The sequence below is a fragment of the Delphinapterus leucas genome, chromosome 9 (genome assembly GCF_059928025.1).
Source record: "Delphinapterus leucas isolate spDelLeu-1000000601 "Yukka" chromosome 9, BTC_Dleu_Yukka2, whole genome shotgun sequence".
Lineage (NCBI taxonomy): Eukaryota > Metazoa > Chordata > Mammalia > Artiodactyla > Monodontidae > Delphinapterus > Delphinapterus leucas.
The window spans coordinates 2,956,752-2,979,505 of record NC_143137.1 but is presented as its reverse complement, the minus strand read 5'-3'; the positions used below and the strand labels follow the sequence as shown (position 1 = coordinate 2,979,505).

At 49.5% G+C, this 22,754-nt stretch overlaps 1 protein-coding gene across 1 annotated transcript in view; it reads right to left on the bottom strand.

Annotated features, from left to right (window-relative positions):
• Window positions 1-22,441, bottom strand: part of PAXIP1 (PAX interacting protein 1) — a 48,075-nt gene extending 25,634 nt beyond the window's left edge. Inside the window, exons 1-6 of the mRNA XM_089917960.1 lie at window positions 22,225-22,441; window positions 19,405-19,539; window positions 14,971-15,014; window positions 12,569-12,632; window positions 5,630-5,743; window positions 2,630-3,244 (exon numbers count right to left, since the gene is read on the bottom strand). Coding sequence (XP_089774086.1) covers window positions 2,630-3,244; window positions 5,630-5,743; window positions 12,569-12,632; window positions 14,971-15,014; window positions 19,405-19,539; window positions 22,225-22,305 — 1,053 coding nt within the window. The 5' untranslated portion in view covers window positions 22,306-22,441. The remainder of the gene's footprint in view (window positions 1-2,629; window positions 3,245-5,629; window positions 5,744-12,568; window positions 12,633-14,970; window positions 15,015-19,404; window positions 19,540-22,224) is intronic.
• Window positions 22,442-22,754: the final 313 nt, after the last annotated feature.

The following is a 22,754-nucleotide window of genomic DNA, read 5'->3' as shown; positions in this document are numbered from 1 at the left end:
TTCTGCGGAGGTCCGACCTGCAGGACGACGCAAAGGCAGAGATACGCCCAGCCCCCCCCCCCCCGCCCCCCGCCCCGTGTAGTCAGCATTTCCATTTCCAATGAGATGAGTTTACCTCTACATCCAAATGGAGGCAACTTGGGATTTAAGTCAACATCCACTGTATTTGAAAAATGCGGAATCCAGTAGACACGCCCAGTCACTGACCAGCAGTGCCTTCTACCCTCCAGTGAACGGACAGCTCCGCACTTCCGTCCTGTTCCCGCTCCTCGTTCCTCAGCTGAGGATGGGGGAAGAGGCTTTGCACACCGGCTCCTCCATCCTCCCAGCGCCCACGTGGGTCTCCGCCTGCCAGCAGGGCAGGCCCCCTGAACAGCCCAGGTCGCCTCTCCAGACCGGCTGGCCCTCCAGCCTCCCCACGCCCCCAATTTCTTTCTGATCTCCCCTCCGCGCTCTGCCTCTGGCCTGGCGTCCGCGTCCCGCCCGCCCCGCGTACTCCGGCTTCTGACCACCTCCTCGCTCTCCGCGAGGCCCCTGCGGAGCTGGGTGCTGACACGCAGGCCCAGGCGCCCACAGATGCGCCCACTCTTTCCTGGGCTCCACCTTCTCCCTGAGCCTTGGTGACACCATCGGGCGAGGCCTGGCCCTGCCATTCTCTGACCACCTCATCTCAGAGACCTCGTCCTCATTCCCTCAGCCTCTTGCTGCCAGTCCCCCTTCAGACTCAAACTCACCTCCACGACCAGAGGGATTAACACAAAGCACGACGGAATGGAGTTCGGGAAGGCTGGGGTGTGGGAAGTGAGCACACAGATGGAGCCCCGGTCCACAGGGCGCAGCTGCTGCTCGGCCATGAAGGACGGGCACCGTTCAGACTTCAGATGCCAGCTCCGTTCTACGACACCATCCACTTCTCAAGACAGCCCGGAAACCCCATCGTCACAGAGAATCTCACGATTTGGGCAAGCAAATCAAATTTAAATTATCTGGGCCAAACTAAACGTGTTGAGCGGAACGCGGCCCGTCTGACTGGTGCGTGACCTTACTCTCCGCCTTTATCACCAAAGCCACCGCACCCCAAACTGCTTTCCCTTCCGGGCTGCCGGGTGCCCGTCGCCGCGGGGCTGCCCTCCGCGGCCCCTCCCTGCCTGGGCCAGGCCCCACTGTGCTCATGCTGCCTGACGGCCCAAGCTGGGGTCGTCAACGTACACTGGCTCCGAACCGGCTGCGGTAACGTCTTCCCAGAATCTCGTGTCGACTGTCGGAACCTTGTCCCCGAAGCCCCTGAGCCCCGTCTCTCCCCACACACCCTGCCCGCCTTTCTCGGGATGCCACCCCTCCGGCGTCTCGAGGACCAGGCACGATCAACTGGTCACTGCTGAAGCCGAGGGAGGGGAGGAAGAGCGCTTTTCCTTGCATCTTTAAGCAATAAAGACTCTTAAAAACCTCCCCCGCCATCAGACTCGATTGTGGTGCTGCGACTCGTAATAAGTAGCAGCTACTTGCCCACCCCGACGAGATCCCCCCAGTGGCTCCTTACATGGAAGACAAGACTCTACATGTCAATCTCCACCCACTCACCTAAGTTCAAGTCTCAATGACTTTCCTCCCTTAGAACAGGGGTCCCCAACCCCCCCCACCCCCCGGTCAGAAACCAGGCCGCACAGCAGGAGGTGAGTGGCGGGTGGGCGGCGAAGCTTCACCTGCCGCTGCCCGCTGCCCGTCGTCGCCTGTGTCACTGCCCGCACCATCCCTCCCCACCCCCATCCGCCCGCGGAAAAACCGGTCCCTGGTGCCAGAAAGGTTGGGGACCGCTGCCTTGGAACACAGCAAGGTCACGCCTACTGCGGGGTCTTCACAGCCGCTGCCCCTTCACCCACAACTCTGCCCTCAGTTCTGCCCAGGGCCGCCTGCAGTTGAGTCTCCGCTTAATTTAAGGGGCCTCCTCCCCCAGCGGCCCTCATAGTACACGACCCCTTATTACTGCCTTCCGAAGACCTATGCTGACTGTCGGCCTGCTCCACCTGCAAGGAGGGCGGGGCCCGTCTGTCTCATTCACCATCTTGCCTCCGGGGCCCCAGATACGCAGACGGGCCCACACCACACGGACGACTTCCTCTCCGTCTTCACGTGAAAAACGTTTACGACAACTTTCAAGGTCCATCCTGTACCAACAGGCTCCAATCACAAAACTGTAAATTAAAATTAAGGCTCCGTCAACGAGTGAATTAATTTATGTTACGCTACTTGTCTACCGTGGAGTTCGGTATAAGCAAACAAGGAACAGCTGGCAGCCTGCAGGCTCCTCTTTGCTGCCACCGCTAATGAAACCGAGCAAGCGTGGAAGCCGTTTCCGGGGGCAGCGCCCGCCACTGGCGTCCTGGTGCCAACTCAGCAGTCAGGCCTCCAACTACGTGCCCGCCGTCACCCTCTCGTACACGGCATTTATGACACTGAAATACGTACACGTGTACGTATACACAGATAAAGACCGTGGGACGTGCTCTCAGACAAATAAATACTGCTTGTAAGTTACTTGTCCTGAAGAAGCAGAAGACAATAAAATAAATATTTGAAAAGGCTGTAAAATCCAGTATTTAAATCTTTGTTTTTTTAAAGAGTGACTTACGTGTGCTACGTTGGCCGGCCGGTTGATCTGCTGAATGTCAGCATTATTAGTGATATTTCGCAAGGTCCGCACAGCTGGACTCCAAGCGGCTATCATCTCTGACCTTTCGGAACTCTGGAGGCTTTGTCCTGAAGCCATTAAATTACCGCGGACCTCGGGGGGCAGGACGTTCCCTGGGACGGGCGGCACATTGGCACACAAGTTAATTAACCCGGGCTCCTGGCCAGGAGGCAGCCTGCGCTTCGCTGCCGCTAATTGCGGGACCTCCGCGGGCGTCCAGTTTAAATTTCTCTCTTGTTTTTCAGGTGACGAATCTGAAGAATCATCAAACATCAATTCCCCTTTGGATTTTTCAGCGTTCGACTTGGGTGAGAGCTGCTGGCCGCCCGAGGGGGAGCCGTCCTGAGAGCTGGCGGGGCTGGACCTCTCCTCCGCGCTGGCCTCCTCCGGGGACTCCGGTTCCTCGTTCTCCTCCTCCTCTTCCTCCTCATAAACGACGAGACGAGGATGGTAAAGGGCTTCGTCCTTCTTAGTCTTCTCAGATATGCAATCCAGGACCCAGTCGGGCGTCACGATTTTAATGCTTGCTCTCTTTAAAGCACATTCATATTTCTCCTGCGGGCGAAGCACAAACACACACGGAAACAAAACCGCAAGTTTTATCAGATTTCCTAGAAGTACGCACTCGAAGCAAGAACTTTAGGAGAGGGACACAGCTCCTGTTGTTGCCACTTTACCCAGAGGAGAAGCTCACACCCCTTTTAGACAGAGAACACGCGACACAACGAACCATGTGTCAATGGTCTTAGGTCGGCCTCAGGTCTGCCAAATTAGCTTTTACAAAGGCAACTTCGGGTAATGCTACGCACAGCTAGGAATCCTACGAGAGACTCTCAGGAACGCTAGGTGGCCTGCCGTCCAATCTGGTTGTCACTGACTGCTGCTCTGTGCAAAGTGTCACTGAGGACGGGGCACCTTCAGGGCCACGGGCAGTCCTGGGAGCATGGGGACGCTCCTCAGTCAGGTGGGCGAGTGTTTATCGAGCTCATTCTACCTAAGACACAAAGGCCGCAACAATTCTCTGACCTAGAGAGGCTTCTGACTTAGTTCTGGACGGAAGTTAAACATGCACAACAGGAATACAACAGAAACCCAGCGTGAAGTCCCGTGGGCACAGGGCAGGGAGGCCTCGCTGGACGGCAGGGTCTGGCAGGGTCTGGTGGGAGCAGTGAGCTGGGGACACTGGGCAGGGGCGCTGACAGGCAGGCAGAGGGCGCTCTTGCGGGGTAGAGGGCGGAAAGAAAGGAACGCCCGAGGGAAAGGGAGATGAACACATAATTGGGGCCCTACACTAAATCTACTTCCTGCTGTTGGCAGGGGGCCGGGCTGGAGGATCCCAGGGTCTCTCCCCAGCCCCACCTTCACCCTTCAGCAGGGGGGAGGATTTACACCCAGAAACCAGCTCCCTCCTCCAAAGACTGATCAACCTACTTTGGTTTTCTATTGATTGTTATGAAATTCCTTCATTCTTCTCAATTTAAAACATTTAAAAAATTCAAGAATACAAAGGATAGTTTCATCATGCCATTTATATATTTTCTCCATTAACTTATCAAAAAATGCAAAAAAAAAAGAATTCGTTTTAAACATGCCATTTATTTTTTGTGTGTAGTCAGCTAGTCTGTTTGACAAATGCACTCCATTCACACGCTGCCTCATTTATAATTTGACTCTTCAGAAGTATTCACTCATAGTTTCAAAAGTTATAAAGACTCCATTCCCCTTAAACTAGCTACCTAAAATCCAACGACTTATTTTTAGCCATAAATGAATACTGATATAAAAAGAAACCCTACACTATTTAACCAAAGCATACTACTTATCTCTTAAATTGTTACGTAAAATATAATTTTTTTTTACTCAAGTAGATTTTAAGACTCACCTCAAATTTTCAGAGTCTCCCCTTGGACTGTGCAGCTTACTAAGTTACAAGCAAACTCATGGGCTAACAGGTTATTTTCTTGTCGGGAAATGAACATGACGAACGGCACGCATTTATGGGCCACCTCTGCTCCAGACGCCCTAGAAAGGGACCCTCTTGGCAGGGGGGCGTCAGCTTTCCACACCCCCCGCGCCCAGGCCCGGCCACACGCCTCCCACCCTTCCTGTGAGTCAGTGGCACTCGGGCGAAACATACACAGCGCTGACTCAGACTGAAGGCAACAAAAAAAGGAGCTAATGACTGACACGTGGAAACGTTAGCTAGTCAAAAGGCTTTCCCTACTATAAATAGACTTAATTCTCAAATTTATAAGTAATTGTTCACGGAAGGAAAAAAGCTTGATTTCCACACAACGGTCGTTCTCAAACTTCACGTGCCTCAGGCTCCCCGGGCTCCCCCTTCCCTGGCAGGTTCTGATTTACTAGGTCTGGGGCGGGCTGGACAGACTGCGGTTCTAACAAGTCCCGGGAGGCTGATGCTGGCGACCTGGGACCCCACCTGGGACCCCCAGAGCCCTACGGCCCTCCAGTGCTTAGAGAGAGGAGTCCCGTGCTTAAGGAGATAAACGCAGTTTTAAATATTCCAGATTATTAAGAAGGACAGTACACTGAGAACTTCACCGAATGCATGCTTATAGTTATCCTCAGTACAGGCCTCTTAAAAAGATTGCGGAGAGGACCAACACGTACTTTCACAAAAACGAACCGAAGCTCCAGTGGACGTGGAAGGAAACTCTTAGAGATTCAAAAAACTGTCCTATTTTCAACATGAAATCAACCCAAATTTCTTTGTCTTTAAAAGTCACATCTGGCTCAAAACAAAATTTATAATCCTCTCACATCCTTTGTGGAATGAAGCTGTGTATAAATAATATAAATTAATGTTATCAGTTTTTGTAAAACGGAATCCAGTTAATTTAAACGAAGTTCAAAGAAGATATCTGATTACTGGGAATACTTAAATGACATTCAAAAGGAGAACGTACATGGGACACTTACCCCCTTTGGTTCTGGAACAACCAGGTGCGTGCACTTCTTGTCGAGAGTCAGCTGGCAGCCCCCGCCATGGAAGGTGAGCATAGCCCACAGGGCGCTTCTGTCCTCAGGGGACACCTGGCAGGGACCAGAAAGCAAGCTTGCATCAGGAGGCTCCACCTCTGCTTACCTACTTGCTCACTTTATGATTAAAATACACTGTGACATCATGACAATTTTGCTTTATCTACTTTCTCCCTTACTGAATGAAATTAACCTAAGGGTATTAGTGGGGAAAACAGATGAGCTTCTAGCTATTTGCTTGTTATAATAAAAACTTTTACTCCTATCGTGAGTTTTATAATCGTCACTTTTTTTGCCTTGTCACCAAGTAAACTGAAAAATACTTATATCCACACTCCAGGGATTGAATGGAGGATTATTTCGTTCTATAACAAAAATGATAGGAAAAAGAACTAGTACACCATTCCATCTTGCACCTGTGTCATTTTTTAAATGTTTACATACAATAGTATCAAAATCATATTTAAGGAACTCCTTAATAATCAATGGATAACAAATACTAACTATGAAATGGATAAAATAAAAGGTAAAAATACAGTGGTGCGTAAGCTCAGGGGAAAACGTAAGTATCAAACACACAGAAAATAAGGCAAGCATAAAAGGAACAATTCTTATGCTTGCTGAGCGATGAAGTGGAGACTCCAGATGTAACGGCTCACGTGGTACAACAGGTTTCACTACAACAACCGACCAGCTACCATTTATTGCCTGCCTCCTATGTGCCAGGAACTGTGCCAAGGGCTCCGCGTCCACCCCTAGTCCCCGTGACCCGGTGGTGGGGTGCACACTCACAGAAATGACAGCTAGTAACTGGAAACCCAGACCCGGCTCCAAGCTGTATTTTCCCACTGCTCTAGACTGCTTCTCTAAGGGCGGTTACTACCAAACGTAATTACTAAAAAATAAATTTTAGCGTCTCAAAGACAAAAGAAATATTTAAGAAAAATAAAGGTGTTAATCCTAAGATAATCCTCTAAGTCAACTTTTTTCTACATAACTTATTATAAACTGTGAATTATGGTTAAGACTTCTGAACTTTGTCTCAAGTTAATTTTTTTAAAGTGTTGACAAATAGCATGTTTTTTCCTTGTTAACTGCCATTATTCAGCCGGCCAAAAATCTAACATTCTATAGCTACTCTCATCCATTTCACAAATATTCCTAGAAATTATTTTGCATTCCATACTACTCTGTGAATACTAACAAGAGCACACTAATTTTATAAAATCACCTGAAAAATCATTATCTTCTCTCTCTTTAATTTAGTAAGTCAGTGTCACATTTCAGGATACTGGATCAGAAGATGTTATTTTTCTTAGAGACTTTCACAAAAACATTTACATCCTGCAGCCTTTGGAGGTGAGATTTAATTACACGGTAATACAGATTACTCTAATGAATCATTATATAATCTTTATTTAAAATGAAGGAAAACCCATAATCTAGATATGGCTTTATCACAAAGACTGGCCACCCATCAGTTAGGTATTATTTTTATTTCACTGACTGCAGTAACTCTAGTCCTGTACCCTGCTGGCCTGGATCCTGGCCCGGGTCTCAACAGGGCACAGGAAGTTGCTGTGGAAAGACCATCACATCGGGAAGAAGGGAGGCCTGGAATGGACACAGGGCCTCCAAACTCCAGCTAAGAGCAACTCGGAAAACCTCTGAGAACCAGATTCTTCATCGGCGTACGTTTGGGTTAAATGACTGAATGCGCGAACCAGCTCATTCAATGAATCTGTATCGGCATAATTAAGAATGCTCTTTCCACAGCAAAATGTTAATGATAGTTACCTAGTGGTGACAGGATTATGGGGACATTTTAATTTTAATACTTTTCTGTATTTTCCAAATTTTCAAGAGCATTAATTTTATAACTGGGGGAAAGTGCTTTTCTTTTTTTAAAAAAGTAATCTTCCTAAACTACAAGTCTACGGTCTCAGCTAAGAAAGCCTGGATGTCTCCTCAACACCTTATGGCTGAGATCTGGAAGTTTCCAGGCGGTGTCTCGGGCTTTCCTGATCTGTGTGTGCCTCAGCCCTGGTCCTGCTCCCAGCTGCTGCCACACCTGCGCTCTGACCTGCGGCCCCTCACCTGAGCTGCTCTCCCTGCCTCCGTGCCCCGCCCCTAGCCTCGGCTCAGCGCCCACGGCCCCTGCACTCCCACAGCAAGCTGCCCCTTCTGAATGCGCACCTCTGTCCCCGAGCAGAGGCCACACCTCCACCCGCGTCCCTCTGGAGGAAGGGCTTCCCTCTGTGCCCCGGGGGCGCCCTCCTTCTCCAGGTCTCCCCGCCAGACACTCCTGGCTGCAGCCCCACAAGCTCTCCTCGTCCCGTCTTGCTTGCGAGCTACCATCCTACCGACTGGAGCCTTAGGTGAGAATCACGTCCTCCACTCTGGTACCTTCGACAGGACCTAGTACAGTACCAGGCACATGGGTAGGCAGTCAAGAAATATCTGTGGATTGAGATACAGAATGGAAAGGCTTTGATCTCTTTAGTCCTCCAGATTTAAATGAGGACCCTGGCCAGGCTCTCCATCAGACTCGTGACCTGTCCCCGCGACCTACCCAGCACATTACAACAGAGGCCTCAGCCTGCATCAATACCGGCTCAGAAGAAGGCAGGTGATGTCTGTGCTTCCCAACTTCTGCTGGCACAAGCTCCCTTCCCTACCTCTCCCTGGAGAGCTCTGGAAGACTCCAACAAAGAGCTCCAGCTTGTATCAACACCCTGACGGGAAAAGACAGAAGGTCACTGAGAACCACCAAGCAAACAGTCCTTTCACAGCGCTGGAGCCCTGCCTGCCTGCCGTGTGCACGTGTGCGTGCGCAGGTGCTCCAGAGGTCTACTAGGTGCAGGTTAACTGTCGTGATCGCCCCTCCTGGTACTGCTCCCACACCCTGCACCCGCTTCAGCTCCGCATATGTGACATTCCCCTTCTGGACTGTGCCCTCACCCGAGGGGGGGAACTGTATCCTCATTTATCCGCACCCCTGGGCGTTGTTCCTGTCACAAAGCATCCTCACGTATTTGGTGAACCGAAGTCCTTTCGCTGCACACTGAACATACGTTTGTTAGTATGTCTCACAACTGCTGAATTCACATTTTTTAGCAACCACAAAATACTAGTGTCCCCAGTGCACTTTTCTGAACCAGGGCTTCTTCGTATGAACTAGTATCAGGTAAAGCCTTCCCCAGTCTTAGCTGAATGATCTTTACTCAAATAAAGCAAAGCTTTCTTTTCACCATCACGAGTGGCGAATTGTGAGAATAAGTGCAGTAACTGACCCATAAAGATCATACCGACTCTGTTATTCCTAACGAATGTGCTTAAAAGGCTATAAAATTCCGCCAGGGCACTCGCTGCGTCCGCCTTGGTCCACTCCAGCCCCAGCCGCTCCCCACCCGGAGAAACACCTGCAGCCGGGCTGCTTCCCAGATGCCCGCACGCCCCCCGCTTCCTTCACGGGGTCCCCGTTCTCCTCCTCCACTGACCTCACCTGTAGCTCCTCAGCCCAGAACCCGAGGTCCACCTAGACCCCTAAGCCTGTGTGCCAGCCACAGAGCACCGCGCTGCCGTCTTCCCGCTCCCGGGTCAACGAGCAGCATGGAGGGGCACCAACTGTCGCTCCGCACTGCTCCCTGGGGCCCTGCTCTGTCCCCGCAATAAAACCAACCACTACGTCTGACTTTGTTCTCGGTCCCTAAGCATAACACCCCTCCCTCCGGCCACCACCTCTGTCTACTTCCAAGTCCCCTTTCTCCCCGGATCTCCCCATAACCCCACATGTTACGCAAGGCTCTATTCCTGACTACCTGCTCCCCTCTCTAGCCACTCTGCAACGAAGCAGTAGCTCTCAGCCCCTCACGCTGCATCTCCCAGGCCCGACACTCGGACAGCGAGGGGCTTCAGTCCGACTTCATCTTCCCCCAGGAGCCAGAGTCCTCTCTGTTTCCCACGTCCGGCAATGTTCCTACTTTGGAAAAGGAAGTCATCTGCCTAGTGGCCTCCTGTGGAGCACCCACCACAGGCTCTGCACGCAGAGGCCCCCTGTGAGCACCGGCTCCTCCCTTTGCACAGCATCCCCCAAGTCACCAAGACCTTCCGATTCCCAGCCGTTCCTTAGATCCACGCCGTCGTCTTCTACACGGTGCTAACCTGGGTCCAAATCCTCATCTCAAGTCTAAAGACTGTGACTGGCCCTCCTGTCCACATTCCCATCCTTACCCTGCCCTCTGTCCTGCTTAGAGCTCCCAGACCAGTTCCACCTACAAGACTGCAAGTGATTTTAATTTGCTTGCTTTTTTCCTGTGTTTTCCAAATGTTCTAATGCAAACGTCTGCGTTTGCAATCCAAGATTAAATATACAAGAAGAGTGAAACAGCGGCTACTTTATCGAGTTTCCTGTATTCTCTGCCCGCCTGCCTGCGCGCTTGTTCTCCTCCTCTCCTCCCAGCCACACGGCCTGTTCTGAGGCCGGTCCCCTCGCACGAGCCTCTGTGCCCCCATCCGGCTCCGCGCCAGTTCTGCCCGTCGTTTCAGGCCCCTCACATCTTGCCGCCTCCACCAAGGCTTTCCTGATCCCACAGTCTACACCAGCGCCACCTTCTCTAAACTCACACCCCAACACCCGTGCCCCTGATTTAGCCCATCCTGCACGTGTGCCACGCACACTAAAACCACAGATGTTAAATGTACCGCATAATAACCTATTACACGTGCCAGAGCCTTTGTGAAATGTAATCTCGGTTCTATTTCTCTCCAAGACTACCAGGTTCTCCAGTGCTAAACTCACAGTTAACATTTAAACATGTCTAACCCCTAACTTTAAACCCTGTTTTAAATTCACACGCTCTTGATGTTCTTTTATATTTCCCAAGTCAGGTCCGCTAAGTACCACGTCACTATGACCTTGATCCCAGAAAATACCCACAGGACTCCCTGCCCCGGCTTCTTCCTCGCTCTCTGGATAGCGGGCTCTGAATCATGAGCCCAGAAATCCAATCCATACAAATATACTTAAATGCAAAATTTACATTTTAGCCACAGTACATTGTGTTTATGCATAAGGAGTAATAAAATATTTTCATTTAAAAAACTTTTCTGATATTTATTATACATTTGGAACATACAGAGGAGTATAAACAATAAAAATTACGTGTAACCACAGTACCCATCATGAGAAGATTTTCATTTTAGCCAACTTTAAAGATCACCAACATGTAAATATACATTTATAGCAAAGGTGTGAAAAATGCTGAAAAATACAAATACCAACAAAATTCTGGTTCTTAAGGGGAAAAAAAGCCAACTTTTCAAGGATCTCTATTAAATCAATGTAGCAAAAACAGAGGATTTTATAATTTTAAAGAACTTTCAGAATTTACGAGACATAAAAACACAATGACAAAGTTAATTTTACTTATTGCTTGGACAGAGAAGGGATCGTGGTGATACCGTTTGAATGAAGAGCCGAGTCTGGCCGACAGTCTAACAGTATTAAGCTAGTATCACCTGGTCCCATAATCCTCTACTACAAAGGTGTACGAAAAAGGCAAGACCATAATCAAACTCCCTTTCGTCTCACCTAGCATCCTTGATACATCCCTTTCTCAAAGGCTTCCACAGGGATGGAAGACTAAACGCCTTCTCAGAACTATCACCTTAAGAACTACAGACCGGGATGAGGCTACTGAGGTCAGAGAAAATGGGAGCCCTTTAAACTGTGCTTCTTCCTGCCCAACGGCTACTAATTGTTCCATGTAACCTAAAAAGTGAGTTTAAACAACACCAACTTGATTTTTCATAATTGTTTACTGTTTGAGGGTTTTTTACCTAGGGGGTTGAGAGGACAGAAAACCATAAAACAATATTAAACATTCACTTCTCACACTACCCAGAATTCATTGCCGTTAACATTTTGGTCCCTCTTACAGATATTTCCTATATATTATATTTGGTTGATGTAATACTGTACATAACTATGTTATATCCTGCTTCTTCCCCAGTTAAGACATTCCCCATGTCTTTACATATATTCATAAAACAAAATTCACAACTGGCTACATAGCTAGATTAGTATGTAAGTGTACAGAACAGGTTTCTTAAACATTTCCAAATCGTGGATCATCTGTTTCCAAATTTACCCTCTTATAAATAAAGCTGCGCTGAACACCTTTATGCATCAATCTGCCCTCATTTCTATCAATTTGGGATGAACTTCTAAATGTAAGAGAACTGCAGGGGAAGCAGAAAGACTATTTTATGGCTCTGACCTGGCTCAACTTTTCTAGAAAACCGCTGCACTGAACTGCACTCCTGCCGGGAGAGGGGAAGCTTGTCTGCAGCTCCACCACCACCGAACATACTGTTACAAATTTGATAAGCAGAAAATCTTATCTCAGCGCTATTAAGAAGTTCACGTCTTTGTTTATAAAGTGTATCAAATGTTTTATTATACTTATTTGTAATTCCTCTTTATAAAGTTGTAAATTCATTTTTCTGCCTTGCTTACTGAGGTCTTATTTTTTTCTTTTATTGATCTGCATGAGCCCCTTATTTATTAATAAAATTCTCTGCCTTTATTTCTGAATGAATTTTCCTTGTCATCTTTCAATTTCATCATTTTTACTACGTTTTCATATTCAAGTTTTAAATCTTTGTAATCCTTTAGAAAGACCACTTTCACCCATTAAAGCTCTAAATCTTAAGACTAAGTATGAATATTTAAATCATTTGAAGTGTGTCATAAGGTCATACTGAATATGCAGTTTAGTAAATAACACTGGTTTACAAATACATCATAAATCCAATCATATAAAAACTCAGAGCTGTTATGTGGAAATAACACAAGACCAATTGTACTATGCTTACCTGAGAGAGGCAGGCAGTGATTCCAAAGAAAATCTGACATGACTCTGGAGAAAAGCCATTGACTCTGTTTTACAGTTATTAAGATTCCAATGAGATGAGATGAGTGCAAGCTCTGTTTCACTAAGAGACATTTCCTATTGGCCCGTTTGGACACTGCCCACCCTCTGCTTCCCATTCAATCCATTTAGGAAAGAGACAGACTTAAGTTGACCAAAGAAGAGTGCAGGGCAGACTGGAAAAAAGAGAAGTTGACAGCGCAGAAAGAACTGAGAGGTTTTCCGTAAAGTGCATTTTCAAATCCAATCTCTCCACTTATATCATCAATAAAATGGGCATAACATACTCATGGAAAAAACATCTAACTATATACACATATATAAACACACACATGCCTATACATGTACACAACCACATATGGCATAGTGATTATTTTAAAAGCAAATTGAAGGTCTTAAGTTTACTTTAACATGATTACTTCTGTCACACAGCAGAGTCTTTCATAAAAGAACTTGACTTCTAGTTTTATTACCATCACGAACTCTCTGAATTTGGGCAAGACAACCCTGAGCTTCAGTTTTCCCTTTGTTAAAACAAAAGTTAGTATATATAACTCCCAAGATTCTCCCCAGTTCTAAAGATCTGACTTTCAAATTCATTCAACACGTTTTCTGAGAGCTTACAGAGTGCAGACACTGGGCACAGGGCTCTCCATAAGCAGACATGACCTCTAGGTGCCTGTACTTTACGGTCCATTCAAAGCAAACATGACTTTTTTAAGAATCTGGAGTGTCTAGAATTCAAATGGGTTAAAGTATTACTTCTCTTTCCCTACAGGAGAAAAGTACACCTCCTGAGATAGGTGAATTAAGAAAAAAGATCAGACTGAAAATTTTCTTGCAGTTTGGAAGTCTCCTACCCAGGTCTGAGAAAACCGCACAGGGATTCGGGCCTGCCTGGCTGCCCTGAGCTCCTCAGACCCCAACATCACGCCTTCAGCCCCATCATCCAGGCTCTGTCTCCATCCTCCTACCTTAGTTCAGGGACTGTCTACTTCCAAAGACCTGGGGAAACGTGAACAGAGGCTAAGAGTGTGCTGCCTAACCGAGTCTCAGGAGTTCTTTCTGCTCCTTTAACCTTCCTTGGGAAAACAGGCAGTAAGTGCTCAAACAAAGTGACAACTTCTCAGGAAACCCTTGCGTAGCGAGTGCACGATCCAGGCCAGGAAAAACTAGCCTCTTATCCTCAAAAACACCCTTTCCACTCCCAGTCTTCTTTCACCTGTGCTCGTAAAGAAAACAAACAAACACAACTCAAACTCCTAAAAAACCAAGGCCAAAAACAAACCAGGAACCAATTTCCGTTAACCCTTCAGACTGTGGAAGAGAAATCTCAGAATGTTGGAGCTGGAGCTGCTAAAAGTTGTGCACGTCCTCTAAGAACTGCTTGGAAGGAGGTATTTTCTTTGTTTATCTGAGGTCTCCTATACATATTTAATACACGAAGATTCCCTCCACCCGCATCGATTCAGTAGTAGATGCCTGGCAGAGCCGCACAACACGGTAAACAACATCACCTCTGCCCGGGTCTAACACTAGGACATCATGACCGCACAGTATCAGGTACCTTAACAGAAGTGACCTCCAAAATCAGATTATGCCTGGAATGACCCTGCAGGGAAGCTTACCACTTCCAGGGTGAAAACAGGGACTCTGAGGCCTAGAGCACAGGACAGCAGGCTGCAGAGGGCTCACTCCTGCTTCCAGCGCAGTGTGTGTCAGTGTGTGTGTGGGCTGGGTAGTTCCAGGGCCACACTCAGGAAACGCTGAATGAACCAACACGTAGTGCGGGGCAGCTCCTTGGGGGCAGGAATGAGGCCCTGTCGACCCCTCTGTTTTCAGAACCAGGCCCACAGCAGGTGATCAACATGGGTCCTGAATTAATAAACCAATGTAATTAAAAAGAATAATGGTGCATGATATAAAACTAAAAATGTCCTGATGTTCTCTTCTCCAATTTATTCTTCAAACAATTCATGATTTGGTTCACACAGACTTAGAATTTTAGAAATAGTCCATCTAACTAGACACCACAAAAACCATCTATTTCAAAGATAACAGAACTGAGGTCCAGACCAGCCGAGGTCCTAAAGCCGAGTCGCAGAAGAACTAGAGCTTGGGCCTTGGGTCCCAGCCCAGAGCTGCTTCCACACAGCTGGTCGCCCCACCCCGCCCCGGCCCCCCAGGGGTAATGACAAGGATCAGGTACACACACCTGGACACAGGATGGAAAGAGCAGAGATAGAGTGAACACAAGACCACCTCCCCTAACTAATGAGCCAGCTCAGCAAGCGAAGACCACTTCAGTCCTCAGCCCATCCCGCCCCACTTCCCCACAAAGGATACGGCAGAAGAGCTCCACACTGAACGGACAGAATCACCCAAGAAGGCTGAAAAAGAAAACATTAACGCAAGTCAAAGCACAGTTCCAGTTCATACTCAACGTGTCGTCACGTTACTAGTGAAGCTCCTAGAAAAGTAAAGGCTCTGTTACAACCGATTACACAGCATCCAGATTACAGTCACGAGTAGTCACGTAGCAGAAACATCAGAGTGGAACGTTAGCTATTAGTGCCCAAGGTGAAAAGCCCAATTATAGAATGAAACACTACCAGATCTTAAAAAATTATTATGTATAGAAATTTATTTATTTTTGGCTGCACGGGGTCTTCGTTGCTGTGCGCGGGCTTTCTCTAGTTGCAGCGAGCGAGCGGGGGCTACTCTTCGTTGCGGTGCACGGGTTTCTCGTTGCGGTGGGTGGCTTCTCTCGTTGCAGAGCGCGGGCTTCAGTAGTTGCAGCACGTGGGCTTCAGTAGTTGTGGCTCGCGGGCTCTAGAGCACAGGCTCAGCAGTTGTGGCGCACAGGTTTAGTTGCTCTGCGGCATGTGGGATCTTCCCAGACCATGGCTCAAACCCGTGTCCCTTGCATTGGCAGGAGGATTCTTAACCACTGCGCCTCCAGGGAAGTCCCTGGAAATTTAAATTCTAGGTTTACACACTTTCTACTGCTTAAGCCTCTAGGCCGGCTAGAAACTGTCCTCACAACTGGGGGGATGGGGAACTGACAGCCCTCCCTACCCCCATCTGAGGTACAAACAGCCCCGCTACGTTTCCTTCTGGAGTCCTGAATCCAGTCAGGTATGAATTCGTGAGTTTTTTTCAGTGAAGCCAAGTAGATACAATGTTTGTAAATCACAGAAAGGATTTCTAACTGTCTGGTAATCTTTTTATGAATTGCAAAACTCAGATTAATTATAAAACCTTAGACTAATTACTACCTTTCTGGTAATTTACATTTTTGAAAAATTACCTCATTATTTCTACATTTAATTTTGAAAATTACATTAATCATTATCCTGATGGCTCTGCTTCACAGGATTACCATGTAAAAATACAGTAATAACCCATTTAGCCAGCTGACTTCCAGAAGCTTCAGCCACCTGAAACATAAATACACACCCATTTCTCATGCATCGTATACACCTTGAAAGAACTTTAGAAATCAAAGTACCCCCTCCTCATTTTTCAGGTAACATCGACAATTTCTCAGCATAAGTTTATAAGTAAGTGTAACGTCTGTGAAAAAGCATAGAAGTATTACACGTTTTATAAAATAAAGACTGGCTCTACTTGGGTTAATCACTTCATGATGATTTGATAATTCTGCCAAGTGTGTAACTAATTTGGCGGATGAAGCCACCAAGCTGGAAGGGAGTGTGCAACATCTCCACGCGCAGTGTCTCCAGCGGCTGTTCGCTTCTTGCAGTCCTGGGGAGACTCCAGCTGGACGGGAGGGAACTGGCCACCACTCCTCCTGCATTCAGGACACCCTCGCGTGGGCCGAGCCTTATTCCCAGCAGTGACACCAGAGCCCTCTGCTGTTCCCCGGCGGCGTGGGAGCACGAGGGAGGCTTGCCTGAGACCAGTTTTCCCGGCCACCCCTTTGTCTCATGTCAGCAGGATTCTCAGAGCCTAGGTCAACGCACTGCAATACGACTCGGATGCTGTGGGTACGGCTCCTCCCGCGTCCAGTGGAAGGGAAGCGCCCAACGACCGGAGGAGCTCACACTCCGGACAGGCAGCTCTTATGACTCTGCATGCAGCATTCACCCTGGAAAGCTGCCCCTGGGGGCTGGGGAGCAGCGAGTACGCGCGTCCCGGTTACAGACTGCAGGGCTGGCAGCAGTAAAGCAGAACAGACTCCCTGCGGCCCTCACCCGGGTAAGTCTAGATAAGATAACGCAGCAAAGAAGGAGGACACGCTAATGATAATAAAGCAGAAACGGAGAACGAGAAAAGCACAGTAGTAATAAGGAGCTATTATCCAAAGGCAGATAATAATATATTAAAATAAATTCACTGCTGAAAATCAGCATAATTAAGAGGCCCCAAGGCCACTGAGGAAAATATTTCCATTAAAAAAGATTATTTTAAAAATCTTGGTGCCTAAAGAAGCAAGTTTTAAACATCCATAAAATTCAAATATGAGAAAGATAAACTGTCCCTGGGCAAAAGGAAGCCTAAATTTTTAAAGTATTTGTCAAATTTAACATTAAGGTAAAGGCCAAGGGATATGCACTTAGAGAACCAGGCCTCCGCCTTCAGCTGGACACAGACCACACTACTAACAGCAACCCCCAGTAGGAAACTTACTAGGTTCAGACAAGAACTCGAGGGTCTACCAGCACTATCTGGAATGAGCGCAAACTGCTGGATGGGTTCTGGAAAATTCTACCATCCTGTAATGCAACACTGCAGTCGCTGGACAGTATAGGTGCTGCCACAAAATTAAAAGCAGGCCGGAATGCTGAAAGAGATCAAAGAGTAGGATGCCTGGGAGTCGTTTTAAAATACTACAGCCAAAGGGAGTAGGATGGGGATACCTCAGCTAGACTGGGAGAATGGTGACCACGGCGGGAGCTGGGTGATGGCTGCTTGTATGCAGCCGTATTACAGACGGACCTTCCTGGGAACACAACTTCAGTGTAAAATGAAGGAGGCAGCGCTGTTTAGCCCAGAACTGTAGCAAGGATGGGTCACCGTTTTGCACCGTCACCTCACAGCCGGCACCTGCGTCTGCAGGACAGAGGACCAGGTCCACGGTGATTCTACACCCCATCCTCCAGGGTATTTACACAATGAAATGCAGACTTTCTGTTATCTGTTTTCCTCTTTTTTTACATTTCAGTTTGGGCAATTTATATATAAATACAAATATATATTCAAGTTATATGATGTTACCGTACATAAGAATTTCATTTCAGGATAATAGAGGGGGTATTACAAAATATTTGCTACAAAAAGGGGCTTGAGGGGTCGCTGGACTTAAGAAGCACTGCAGTAAGTGGTCTGCGGAAGCTGACTGGGCGCCCCAAACGTGTTAACAAGGCTGCCCTTTCAAGGTGCACTAGGAAATCCACACAACATGTGAAGTCACTTTGATAAGAGGCTCCAGGCTACTGTCTGAGGGGAAAAAAGTTTGCAGACAGGGGAAGGGATGAGATACAGTCCCTCAAGCCAAGAAAGAGTGGAAGCAAACCACAGGCCGAAACAGGGCCCCAGGGAACCGGTGCCGGGGTCCACAGCCTAGTGTCCGTGGCAGGTCCACCCCTCCTACGAGGCGGCTGCAGGTGAAGCCGGCAGGAACCTGCTGTCAGGCTTCAAAAAGGCTCGGGCGGAGTGAGCCGCTGGCCAGGCGGAAGCAAGCATCCAGCCAGAAACACGACCACCATCCTCACCGTCGCAAGTTAACAGTCATTCCGACTTACACAGCACCCTCTTGAGAACCTTCTTGTGAGACAGATCTGCTTTCAGGCTTAGGTTCCAAAATCAGGCTTCTAGGCCTGCAGGGCAGCGTTTCAGACCCTGGACGCTGGCGGCATTCAGGCCTCGCAGCGGCCAGCCGGCAACGCCGCTGCCCAGCTGGACTCAGTGGCGCTCTCTCCTAATTCCTCCCTCTCTCATTATTAAGCCACAGTAACGGCCATGTTGATTTTTTTTTAAGATAACACATGTAACAGCATGGAAAAGAGAAAAAAAAGGGTAGTGGAACAGAACCATTTTAAAACAAATATACACTATAAATGATGAGAAAAAACGGAAGGATCGAAATGATAAACTTAAATTTTAAAAATGCACATTTAACAGCTGTCAGTTCAACCAGCAGCCACAAGAGAGCAGCACAGTGCGCACATCAACAACACTGAACAATTCACCCGCCAGCTGAGACTCTACTTTCTAGGATAAACTACCCGCAGGTCAAGCTGGATAGTGGAACAGAGAGCCACCAGAGGGACAGTGGGACAAGTGGTCACTGTGACCCTTGTCGGAGAGCAGAGCCATAGCCCAGAGAGGGCAGGGCTCCCCTAGACTTGTCTGCCTGGAAATCAGGACCCCTGGCCACTGGGGATGGAAGGGAGCCCTGTTCCAGGAGTTCCTCTTGGAATCAATAAACTTTCTTAGCAGAATTCACCAACGTCATCTGCTTCAAGACAGCACGTCCACTGCCTTCAACACGTTTCCTTGGCTTAGACAACTTCCAGACGGTGACAAAATGGGGCCACCCGCAGCAGGTGCGTAAGCTGTAACGTGCAGAAACCTTGCTGAAGCCTGATTTCACGTAAAGGGCCTTCTGCTGGATGGTTCCTCAGATGCCAAGAGCATCTCCCACCCAGAGCCGCACCTCAGCAAAGAGTGTGAGAAGAGCTGCACTGAAACTTCAACGTACTGCTTTCAAGGTACTTGATGAAGCGCACAGAATTCATTAAATTTACTACCAACCTTGACTACAGGCAAATCAAAGACTTCCCGAGCTTCTCCCACCTCCGGATTGTCCCCGTCTTCTGAAATGATGTGTGAGGCGAGCGCATTGTACGACACTTCCTTAGCTTTCCCAGCTTTTAGAAGCTGAATAACCTTTAAAAAACCACACAGATTAAAATGGAAAATGCTGTATTTCATTCTCAATTTATACAAATTATTTACAGTGAAAATTCTAATAAACGCACACCATGTTCTCCACATAGGATTAATAACCTTGCACTAAGTCATATGCAATGAAACATACGGGGACAACAAAAAGCAGCAAATCTTGATTCACTGACAGGTAAGCACGGAGGCTCCTGTGACGCAGGTACTACACAGGGTCCGTCTTGAACACAGGACTGACAGACAAGGTGAGCACAGCACCGTAAGTGCTGAGACTGGGCTAGCACGCGACACGCCATGTCTCAAACATAAAGGCTTGGGGACAGGTAGTTTCTGATAAACGGAAACGTTTCTGGAAGAAGAGCTATAGGAGCCGAATCCTTATGAACTTAAAGGCGTCAGCAAGGCAAAAACACGTGCATCGTGTGGAGAGAGCAGCGTTCAACACGCTGGACGGCTGAACGTGGATTAGACGGTCAACTGTGCTTCGTAGATGCTGTGCAGAAACCTTTGTATTTTATCCTGAAATAAAATACAGAATGTCTCCTGGAGAGACACTGAGGGCTGGTCAGTAGGGACGAGGCATGATCAGACTTCACAGAAAGACTGCCGTCAGCATAAGAAGAATGCACTTACACTGCAGGACTGGAGCCATGACACCTGTTAAGAAACAACTGCAATAATTCAGGCGAAAGAGGCAGGTAACTTAACTGGAAAAAGGTCATCAGGGACAAGAAGATGATGTGAGAGAAGCAGCAAGACCTGGTGACCGAAAGGGGCACGTGGAAGAGAAACTGGGGAACGACAGCACACTGCTCCCGAGGACCACGTCTAAGAGCGGGTGCGGGGGGAAGACAAAGGTCTCAGTTTAGGGCATGGCCTTCTTTGGTGCCACTCTAAGAACGAGGAAGACACCCAGCGCATCGAGGATGAGACCTGGGTCCCGCCTGAGTGGAGCCCTCAGTCCACTACAGAGACAGGGCAAAGCTTTGGGAGTGAATGAGACGCCGCAGCGGGAAGGGAAGAGAGGCCACGGCCAGCAGTGGAGGCTGCGGGGAGGGTGGAGGCCAGGAGCCGGACGCTAGGAGCACGCTTCACGCTCAGAGCAGCCGAGTGCACCCCACACGTGGAAGTGAACTAGATGTTCATCCAACGCACGTGAACTCTCTGAACCCACATTTATAAGATTCAGAGAATCGAATATCCTGACTCTAAACTTTTTAGAAAATATACTGTTTCAGATCGAAGTGGTTTGCAAGGACATTTTTAAGCCCTTAAACTTGATTCACAGTTGAGTAAACATGGTTCCAGTGCAGCCTGCTCCAGGTTTTAAGTAACACATGGCTCAGGTCACTCTTAAGAGCCAAAGTCCTAAAATGAAATAGGGGGTGGGATGAGAGAGGGGAAGAACAGTGGACAGTGAACAAAGGGAAACCCTGGAAGGGAGAAGCCGCACCTTACAGGCAGTTCAGCCCTCTGAGCTCAGCACCTGTTTACCTTTAAATTCAAAGCCTCTTTACCTTAGTTACAGTGGAGAAAGGACCCACCTAGGTGGTGATCCAAGGGAGTTTAGTTACTAAGATACCAACAGGCAAAGCCTCTGGAAGGCCAAGGCCCATCAGCCTTCCACAGATCCTTTTAGGTCACCCAAGTTTTACTTGTTAAGTATCGGTCTCCACTCAGGAGGCCCAGACCGCAGGTCTCCAAGCTTAGCACTCAGGGCCAATGAGACACCCAGGTGATAAAACTGTAAAGATAAACTTTAGGAATAAGAACAGTGTTAAGAATCACCTGAAGAGTCAGCTGCGGTTAATTCCCACAATGGAAAAACAACATTCTAACGTTCAAACACAAACACATGTTCTACTTAGGAAAAGCCACGATATCCTTTGGCATGAGCCCAAACGACAAAAAAAGTCAAATGTTTAGTGTGACGGCGTTACCAGGGTATTTTTCCATTACTGTGTAATTCACCCCATTAGGGAAATCAAGGAACACCATCCGCTGGTGGTAAACTGAGGGTTCACCGCCGCACACGAGATGACCGAGCCGCAGACCTGCGACCTGGGGTGGCTGCCACACCAGAGCGACTAGCCGTCCGCTCAGCAGTCCGGGACCCACGTCCCTACCAGCTCCACAGGCCGAAGCTCCCGCCACGCTCGGACCCACCGTCTGGGCGTCAGGGAAGCCCAGACCGCCGAGGATGCCGCGGGAAGGGCGGCCCGGTCCGAACTCCGCCCAGAAAGGAGCGGAGTGGGAAGCGGGCGAGGCGGCCACGAGACAGCACCCCGGTCCCCCACCGCGCGGGGACGGGGACAATCGGCGCAGGGCTGCAGGGCAGACCCACCTCCCAATGCCCTCCTCCCCCAGTCCGGACACAAACCCTTCCTGCCGCGGATCCCTCAGGCCCCCAGGTCCCCTCCCCCTGTTACAGGGGTCAGCACCCCTCCCAAGTTTCCTCCCTCCCCGACCGCGGGGCCCACAGACCAGCTCCCTCTCCCCTCCCTCCCCTCCGGCGCCGCTACCGGCCTGCTCGGCGCCAGGCGGCCCAGCCTCCACGCAGCCACGCCGGCGGGCAACTGGCGGCGGGGCCCCGACGTTGTGCGCCCTGACGCGCGGCCGGAGCGAGGACGGGCCGGGGACGCGGGGGTCGGGGCGGGGGCGACGCGGTACCTGTGGGTCGATGTCGCCCACCGCGTAGTACTTGACCTCCCTGAACATCTCCTCGGGAACTTTGGGCGCCTGGTCCGACATGGTCGCGGCGGCCCGAAGGCTCCGCGGCGGCTCCCGCCCCGCCAGGCCCGCCCGCGGGGCTCGCTCCCGAACGGCGCGGCCCGCGCGGCCCCGGCCCGGTCCTGCAAGTCGGGCCCGCTCCCCCGCCCTCGGCGCCCCCGCCCGCGCCGGGCCGCCCAAGCGCGGGAGCCGCGCGAGCCCTGCGGGCCGCACCATCCCGCCCGCCGCCGAGGGGGAGCCGAGGGACGGGCGGTCGGCCGGCACCGCCCAGCGCCTCTGCTGCAGCCCGCGGCCCCGCGGACATTGGCACCGAGCAGCCCGCTCCAGAGACGGGGGCCCGTGGCCGCCGCCGCCCCCTCAGGAGGAAGCCCGGGGGTCGAGGGAAAACGCACCCCCCTCGGTGGGACCGGAGTGGGCCGGTCCCGGGAAAGAAGGGAACGCGGAGGCCCCTCCCGACAGCACGCGCAGCC